The sequence below is a fragment of the Lissotriton vulgaris genome, chromosome 2_2 (genome assembly GCF_964263255.1).
Source record: "Lissotriton vulgaris chromosome 2_2, aLisVul1.2, whole genome shotgun sequence".
NCBI classification, from domain to species: domain Eukaryota; kingdom Metazoa; phylum Chordata; class Amphibia; order Caudata; family Salamandridae; genus Lissotriton; species Lissotriton vulgaris.
This window is the reverse complement of record NC_141688.1, coordinates 56,832,830-56,842,636: the sequence shown is the minus strand read 5'-3', so window position 1 is coordinate 56,842,636 and position 9,807 is coordinate 56,832,830. Positions and strand designations below refer to the sequence as shown.

The 9,807-nt window shown below is 46.7% G+C and overlaps 1 protein-coding gene across 1 annotated transcript in view; it reads left to right on the top strand.

Moving 5' to 3' along the window:
• The first annotated feature begins 335 nt into the window (after positions 1-335).
• The window catches only part of SEMA7A (semaphorin 7A (JohnMiltonHagen blood group)), a 199,206-nt gene continuing 189,734 nt past the window's right edge, over positions 336-9,807 (top strand). The window contains exon 1 of the mRNA XM_086959280.1: positions 336-501. Coding sequence (XP_086815406.1) covers positions 390-501 — 112 coding nt within the window. The 5' untranslated portion in view covers positions 336-389. The remainder of the gene's footprint in view (positions 502-9,807) is intronic.

Genomic DNA, 9,807 nt, shown 5'->3' with positions numbered 1-9,807 from the left:
GGTAAGAGAGTGATTTCTGTTTGCAGGTTATTTAAAAAAGGCGCAATTGAACACTCAGATTTCGTCAATCTATCAGTAGGATATACTATTCAAATACACTTTAAATATCCTACATGTCATACTATTTTTAGGAAGAGTTGAAAACAAATAATTTTGAACCGTAGAAAGTGCCGCACCGAGGGTGCAGCCCGTTCAAACAAACTAGGAATCGCACTCTGTGTATCCTGTAGTGTGCGTAGATAAGAGTATTGAGAACGACAGATAGACCAATGGCTGCAGGGGTGTGTGCATTTGCCCCTCCCCTACACACGTAAGTGTCTTAATTCTCCTCTGACAGTTTTCATTCGCTGTCAACCTCCGAGCAGCGCGGCTCAGCTCCGTGAACCGCTATGTTGTTTATACTCGGAGTAGAGGTCTTTGCCGCCTGCCTCCTCCTCCTCCCGTCTCCTGCAGCGACCGACCACTCGAAGATCATACCAAGAATCCAGCACACCACATTCCGTGAGTAGCTCCGTTTTATCTTCAAGGCGCTGCGCCTTTTGTTTAGGGGTGAATCAGTGATAGCATTTATAATCCGGACTCGGATTGCGTGCAATAAAGTCCTGTTCCACAGAGGACTGTTTGATAGGGAATTTGGTGTTTTCATCACAATCGCGCATTTTAAGTAAGGAAAAAGGGGATAGGACGGGATTAGCTGGCCCGACTGCTACATGTCTGTCAAGCGCCGCTGTGACTTGTAGTCCGAGGGTGCTGTGCTTTCAGTTCTACTAGTAATGCTTTTACAACAGTAGGGTCTGGAATCCCAGCCTGAGAAATGCTCGTGAATTGAACTCAGACTACAACCCCCAGGAGGCATTAGTTTCTGAAGGGCTAGCCCAAGGCTGGAATATTGCTACATTACTCCATCTAGCATGGGAGATAAGTGGGGAGCCTGGGACTGTGGTGGGGGCTGTATTGACGGCCAGGGTTGTTGGCACCACAATTGCCCTTTACAGAATCTACTCTCTGGGCAGAAATAGCAGCGGGGCAGAACAACCCGGCTCCATGCAGACCCGGCGGTTCTGTCCGCTTCGAGGCAATGAACAATTCTAGCGCCGAGAGCACGGCTGGGGAGGGAGGGCGGGCTGTGCTATCTCGCTGGACAGCTCCGGCTGGGAAGCTGTCTTTAGCGGAGGGGTGCTGGGGGGAAGATGGGGAGAGAAAGGAAGATTTGTTTAGGGTGTGGCAGCGCCAAAATAGATACCTTCCAGGTCCAGTGAATACTGTTACAGTAGACTCCATCAAAGCGCTACGATGTCATCCAATTGGCAGAACGTGCTATACACATTGGGATAACATATCCAAAAGCCCATGATCCTTATTGTGGTGACGCATAATCTAATAGAAACTTTTTTTCCCCTAATTTTCAAAGGATACCCCTTCTCTCCCTCAAATAAAAGCCTGTCCGCAGTGGTCCATTTTACCACTGTAGGTGTTTTTTTTTTTTTTTTTAATCTCTGACCTGCAGCTGTTCATAAAAAGAGTTCGTCTCTTTTGCCTGAAGTGGCAGTGACCGTTCTCCCCGCCCCCCAGTCCCAGCTGAAGGGCAGAAGCAGGGCCGGACTAAGAACGAAAACCAGCCCTGACAAAGTGCTCAGCCGGACCCCTGGGGATGCGACGAGCTCTTTGGCGGGGCCGGTTTTCGGCCGATTTTGTTACAGGGCCGACTTTGCAGCTATGCTGCAAAAACGGCCCTGTAAAAAAATGCCCCCCAGGGCCCAAAACTGGTCCCCACCCTTGCAGCACACCGGGGGATTGCCCGGTGCCCGCAACGGCCAGTCCGGGCCTGGGCAGAAGCCCCCAGTCTTGCCGCAGCACTGAAAAAACGAGGAGATACACTGCCGCCCTTGCGCACCTCTGATGGGTCCACAGCCGGTGTTTTAAATTGGATGCTGCGCCGAAAAGATGAAGGGCTGAGCGCTAGAGCACGTGGTCTCTGCAGCAGGCTCTCTTCACACTGAGCTGTCCCTCCATGTGGACTTGTGCCTTAATATCATTAGACTCGCTGTTTCATGTGCTGTCGACCTTAGAGGAAACATTTCTGCATCGGCAAATTCGATATGAATCGTGTGGGTTATGTAGAGCAGTACAGAGCGGGCATTAACCCACCGAGCTTTCTGGCAGCCCTGCGGGCTTCCTTACATCTATAACACTCCCGCTACCCGATCCTGCGGCCGGTAGCGTAGATAATGCCCGCTCCTCCGGGCCGGATGTGGTAGCAGTGTGAGTAAGGCACTGCAAGGATGAGTGCTATAGTATAGAGCCCCTGACGTCTATGATCAAAACAAGGCAGGAAGTGACTCTTGCAAAGTCAGAAGGCACAAATATAGCTCAGTGGGTTCATGCTAAGCTAGCAGACGACCCTGTCGCTGGTAGGATTTTTATGTTCCGAGTTTTAGTCTTCGATTGGACCAAAACCTGCAACAGTAAACTGTAATCCCAAAGGGAGCATAGCAGCTGCGGGCGCCTTTCATTGTTAACAACATCGTCGCCTAAAGTCTGGGAAGGGTGCCTCGAAGCACTTCAAACCGTGAATGAACTACAGCACCAAACCACGCTCGCTTTCAAGGCGAGGTCTGGCGCTAGAAAACTAGGCACCCGGAGACAGCTTGTCACTCCTTTCTCCCTATTTAATGCAGACGTCTGTTTGTAATATGCTCACGGGTTCTAGCGCCTGACTCAGCATTTCATCTCTAAGAGATTGCCAAAATGAGCACCTTCTGTTGATCAGTGACGGCACGCGGCATTTCATTCTCAAGTTGCTTGCGGTATTAGGCTCGAAGGAGGGGTCACCCAGTATACTTCGGGGAAACAGCGCCGCTTTCACTACTAGCGCCAAGATGCCTTGGTATTCGTGTGTTTAACAAATACCACTCTATATTCGAGGCGTGCACCACGCTTCGCTTGCCTTATTGCCGCTCTATGCTTCGGGAATGTAAAGTGCAGCAGTGACTACTGCAAACTCCAGTTTTCCTTCTGGACATGCACACTCTGGCACAATTGTGTCTGGGTGATTGCCCAAGGCACCCAGAGGACTCCTACACCAAGGACGTGTTACTTTAATCCTAGGCTTTCAGTTAAGAAGTTGGTGAACTCTGGGAGCTGTAGTCCTAGTTCCTTTCAGTTTTTTTTCATTTAACTATACTAAACCATCTCAAAACAAGGACCTGTAATAGAAAAGCACGGGATTGGAACGCAGTGTCCTTGGCCTACAAACATTAACCTTTACTCAACACTTATGGTATTCTAAACCTGCTTCAGGGCGCTATGGGGGTAACAGAAGAGCAAGGGGAATTAGCATGAAGTAGGGGACAATAAAAAGTGCTGGGATGAAATGTCCTCGTTGGTGGAGGGCACTTTGATGAAAAAAACGCAAATACAATCAGACAAGATTGTCACATTTCGAGTCCAGATGGTGTACTTTCCTTTTTCTTGGATCTAGTGCTCTAAAAGAGAGCAGTTTTACTTGTTTTTTTTTTCTTCTTTCTTCGTCCTGAAGAGGCCTGAATAGTTCGGCCGAAATGCGTCGACCATTGGAAATGAAGGAGTCCCACTAAGGATTACATTTGTATACAGGATTTGAATGCACACCGTCTAGATGTGTTTGCCTGGGTGTGTATGAACATTGGACTACCTCCCTTATGGACTGCCATAGGCTATTGAATATTGCAGCCATATAAATTGAAAAATTATTACATATGTAAGAAAAAATATATTTGTATATTATATTTGTTGTATTTTTTTGTTTATTTAATTTAATGGTAGATACTTTGAATTGGGGTCTGCTCAAGAGTTTGACATCCAATCCTCCTATTACAACAACATAAAAAAGGCTCGGAAAACTAGCTTACAGGCCCAAATTGACGGAGCAGACAACTCTACCAGAGAACTTTATAAAATCCTAAGAAGTTTCACCAACCCCACAGCCTGCGAAAGTCTTGACACTTTTTCGCAGGATCTGTGCAACAAAATATCCCTATTTTTCGAGGAAAAAATTGATATCATTTATAAAAAAATATTGGCCAAACACCCCAACAACACAGAAACGCTTCACGCTCCCTGTCCACAAACCAATACTGAAACTTTCATCAAGATTCCGGAAATTTCTAAGGATGAGATAAAATCCTTATTAAACACCACGAAAACAGGGTCCCCTCTTGACCTTCTTCCCCCCAGAGTGATGAACATGCTCTCCACCTACCTCAGTTCCTCTATTCAGAGAGTCCTGAACCTCTCCTATACAGAAGGCAAACTTCCCCAACAATGGAAAGAGGCAGTGGTGAATCCTATTCGTAAAAATACCACCTCCCCATGGACAGAACTCTCCAACCTCCGTCCCATCTCCTTGCTGCCCCTCCTGAGTAAACTGGCCGAAAAACATGTTAACATCCACTTGTCCAGGTTCATTGAGGCGACAGGGGGCCTGGACCACTCCCAATCTGGGTTCAGGCCCAACTACAGCACCGAATCTGCTCTCCTCACTGTGACCGATAACATCAAGATGTCACAGGATAGAGGAGGCTCAATGATTCTGGTGCTGTTAGACCTGTCGGCCGCATTTGATACGGTGTCCCATAAGATCCTCACGAGCCGTCTACAGGGTGTGGGCATAGGAGGTCAAGCCCTCTCTTGGCTGGAGAGTTTTCTGTCCGGGCGCTCACAATCCGTCAGCCTGGGACCATACCGCTCTGCTTCCAGGGTGCTCACGAAGGGGGTGCCACAGGGCTCATGCCTAAGCCCCACATTGTTCAATGTGTACGTGGCCCCCCTCGCTGAGATTGTGAGAAAATATGGATTCACCCCGGTGTCTTACGCTGACGACACCCAGCTCCTCTATCCTTTCCATTCCTTCAACTCCAACGTCAGGGACAACTTTGCAGAAGGAATGAGGGCCATCTCTAATTGGATGGCTGTCAACCGCCTCCAATGCAACGTTGGAAAAACGGAGCTAATGCTTTTTGGGAAAGCATCCTTACTGTGGTCCCCCGACTGGTGGCCCCTTGACTTGGGACCTGTACCCACCCCTAAACTTACAGTAAAAAATCTAGGGGTGAAACTGGATCGGGACCTTACCATGAAGGAACACGTGAATGCAGTTGCTGGGTCTTGCTTTCACACCATCGGCCTATTAAGAAGAGTCTTTCCCTACCTTTCTGACAGCTATAGAAAGACCCTAGTGCAGACTATGGTGATCAGTAAAATTGATTACTGTAATGGACTCCTTATTCAAGCAAATGAGAGTGCCATAAATCGCCTCCAAGTAGTCCAAAACACTGCAGCAAGACTGGTTCTGAATGCCCCTCCCAGAACTCCCTCTAAACCCCTGCTGCGTGAACTGCACTGGCTGCCAATAAGACAACGCACCAAATTCAAGATCTGCTGCCTTGTCCACAAGTGCTTGTTCGGGAAAGGTCCTGACTACCTGGTCCAAAAGCTACCTGTCTATAAACCTGACAGAGCCTTGCGGTCAAGCAATCAACTGCTACTCAAAACCCCTCTTGTTAAAAAAACCAGACAAGGGGGCAGAGCATTCTCTTGGGTAGGGCCCAAGCTCTGGAACAACCTCCCAGCTGACCTCAGACAAACCGACAATCACTTCTCTTTCAGGAAGAAACTAAAAACTGTATTATTCCAGGAAGACTAAATACTCCTAAACATCAGTGTTCATCCTCATTCTCTGTTCTATAGCAACTACTCCATCCTGCGAGCAAAGCGCGGAGATACCTCGTAAGGGGTCGATTCTTGCGCTATACAAGAACATAAATAAAATAAATAAATAAAATAAATAAATAAAATAAATGTAGGTTGGTTGAGATAAGAGTGCCCAGAAATACAGCATAATTAAAGTTTTCTCTATCATAAAAAGTATTTTCTGAATTAGTTCCTACACATCATTTTTTGCTAATACACACTTTATCCTTTCCCAGATGTGGTGGGATTAATAGGGCAACCCCCTAGATTACCTGCAACAGAAATCTGAGTGGACCATAGAAAACAGATAACTGTTTTAATAATCCCAGCAGCAATCAAAGGGGGTTTTCTCCTTGCAGGCACCAGGGCCCATGACCAAGGTCCAATCAGGGATGAGCTGGGTCTGGTGGCTCAATGGACTATGCATCCATTGCAGGGGCCTGTGTTCGACCTCATGGTCACAGGTCAAGTCCCGGCGGGTCCACTCAGCCTTTCATCCATCTGAGGTCGATAAAATCAGTACCATTGAGTTGGGTAACAATGAACATCTGTTATTCAGCGCCAAGAAACCTCTGGGTGAACGTGCACTTTACAAATACACATGTTATGTTATGTTTGATCAATAGATATGCACCTGGGGGCTAACTGCTTGTTTACGGCGACTGGGTCATTTTCAAAGCATGCCTCATCTCAACCACGCCTGGGAATCAGGCACTTTTTGTGTCAATCAGTGGCCTTTGGTTTACACAGTAGGGCTGTGATGACCACGAGGCAGATGCTCAAAGTGGAGATACAGAGAACCCCGTGTTCCAGCATCCATGTGTTGTTTCGCTTTCATAGATCTTGAGAAACGTTGTTTATATGGGTTTTAACCAGATTTGGATGCAAACTCCTCAGACTTGAATCGCTCAGTAGGAATGCAGCAGTGGCAGCCGTGGCTTATTTTGTCTCGCAATGAGTGCGGACATAAAGGTTTAAGGCCAATGGAACCTTTCAGTTTGCTCTTCAGTACTGTAATTCTGTAGTACACAAGCAGTGTATGCTACTATCTCAGGTTTGTCACTTATGCCACAGGGGTAGCCCTGCCGTAACGCTTGGAATCTTTATTTTTTGGATTAAATGAATAAAGTGATTAACTTTGTTTGAGTACTTCTATGGCTTAGATCATCCAAACTCATTTAAGGAGTGGCGGCCGCCACATACATAAAGTGGTAGGGTGGGGAGGAGAGTGCGTGGGGTGGGGGACGAGGGACTTTAATAATAATAAAAATGTTTTAAAAAGTTAATCCTCCCTGCTGCCTGCAGACCCCCCACCCCCCCTCCCCGCACCACGCCGTGCCTCGGTGCTGGGTCTTTCTTGTCCCAGCAAATACTGGGACTATGTTAGGACTCCCTGTCCAATCCCCGCGCTGATTGGCCTGAGCGGACTGAAAGTATGCTCTGCTGAGGTCAGGGAGTCTGTGGGGTATCTCTAACCCGACTGTTCAATACAGCCAGGTTAGAGAAACCTAAGTTTGCATGTCTGTTTTGGTCGGCTTCAGACTGCCGGCCAAACACACCGACTCGCATGGGGGCATATTATCAACGGCCAGCGATAATTATCGCTGGCCGTGCTTAGGGATAATTTTATTATCGCAGGCTATCTCTGGAATTTCTCGCCCTGGTAGCGCGTTAATAACAAGGCGTTACTCCAGGGCGATAAAAATTCCAGAGATAGCGAGGTTATCGCTGTTGTGCAGGGAACATCATTGGTTTTAGCAGACGTTAGTTTTTGGAGAAAACAGCAGTTTTCTCCAAAAACTAACATGTGCTAAAATGCATTGGCAGTCTTGTAAATATCGTGATGTGAACATCAGCGATATTTGCAAGGTTGTCCATCGGGGGTACGCCCAGTGATGCCCACTTTGCATCTTATTAGAGATGCAAAGGGAGGCAGTGGGAAAAAGGGTGCTAACATGCGATTATGCATGTTAGCACCCTCTTGTAAATAGGAGGATAGTTTTATCTCCGCTTTTTTGGCTTTTTAAGCCAAAAAAGAAGAGATAAAGCCTTTGTAAATATGCCCCCTAGAGAGTGCACATAACACACCTACACCCCCCTTCCATGCCCTGGCCCCATTCTTCCCTGCACACTGGCTGAACCAGCTGCTTAAAAATAATAGGCCAATGAAATATTGTTTCATTTTTATTGCCGCTGGCTCTTAGCCAGTGGGGCGACACTCCTCCGCCATTGTGGAGGAGCCCTGCATTTAAGATGGTTCATTTGCTTGGTAACGTCTGCAAAGATGCGGGGGAAGGACTTCATTCCACTTATATTGTGCAATGCGCTAAGTGCACAGATGATATGGAAAGTATAAGCACATGCTTGCTTGGGATGGCTCCGTGATATTGATAAGCAGACTTTTTGGAAAAGTGATCCAAGACTGACATTTAATGCACCTTTCTTGCTATTGTGTTTGTATAGTTTGTTTGCCTTTTTAGGCCATAAACGAATAAAGCCTGTTTAGCCCAGCTTATGAGTGTCTTGGGTCGTTTTGTGAACTACTCTTATACCTATCTCAAAGGTCATGCGTCCTGTGTGGCTTAATTAGGATCAACCCCATTTCAATTCATTGAACACTTTTTATTAGCTCAGCATGTTATACTTTTAGTGATGTTGAAAAGTAGGTGCGCTGGATTTTCAGTCCCTAAACTGTGGTGCTAAAAATTATTTTGTTCAGGTTTGAAATCATTTTCTGAATTCATCCAGAGAGGACCTATAGCACACAATTTAGCAGCGCACAGTGAGAATTGTGGCCTGCTGGTCGCCCCACACCACCTCCTTCAGAAATGTTCTATTTCTCTGGTTTGTGGAGGGGTTAGGACATATTGTCATTGTGCAGCCAGTGAGTTGGTCTCTAAGCTGACCGGGCTAACAGAGGTGGAGGTCACTACTGCGAAGCAACAGCATGCCTCAGCTCTTGGAACACAGGGTCGAAGGTAGCATTTGTGAACGTAGCGAGTCTTAGATCAAGCCACTGGCCAGTTGACCAGTTCATCCTCTTATCACTAAACTACGTAGTTTTCTACGGCACATCACACAATTTGATGCCACACACTGCCACTCCAATCAATACCACTCCACTCCGCACAATACCACTTCGCTCCAAATAATACCACTTCACTCCACACAATGCCACTCTATGGCAAACAGCACCACTCTACTCCCTACGATGCCACTGCACTCAACGCCACCCACTTAATTGTAATTGTATTTATATTGTGCTTACTACCACTGACGAGACATTGAAGCGTTTTGAACCATGCCATTCTACTCGACACCATTCCACTCAATGCCACTCCACTTCACGCCGCAACATGGTACTCCACTCAACTCATTACTATTCCACTCCGCTCAATGCCACTCCACATGGTGTCACTCAACACCACACATGCTCACTGTACTGTACCCCACACAATGCCACCATGCACCCTATAATGTCACTTCAAGCCTCACAGTGCCACTCTGCTCCACACCATGATACTTCACTCCACGCCACGCTCTGTCACTACAGGCCATACAGAGCCATGCCACACAATGCCACTCCACTCAAACAAACCGATAGATGTCACATAGGCGAGACCTATTGACTTGTTTTATGTTTTGAGATTGTACCCATGAGACTGACAAGACACTCACGGCTCAAGCACGCGACCCTTATACCTTGAGATTGATTCTCAATCATAACCGGATGGTGGTTCTGCTCCATTATAAAAGAAATTCACATTGCATATATGATTCTAACCTGACGGTGGATCCTTGCTCAAATAGTATTAATTCATCCTAAGGCTGTACATTTTTGCTTCCCTTGTCCTTATGAAGACCTGCTGTGATGCACAAACCGCGCTTGCATCTGGGTCGAAACATTGACGTGCCTGAGACAATCTTGAACCTATTTCCTCAGCTCCAGGTCAAAAGGAAATTCAAATTTTCATTGGTTCAGAGATTCATGCAATTAGGAATAGACGTCATTTAAAAATGATTGTTTTTTAAAGCTCTGTATCACTGTATATAACATCTTCACAATCAGCACTTCCT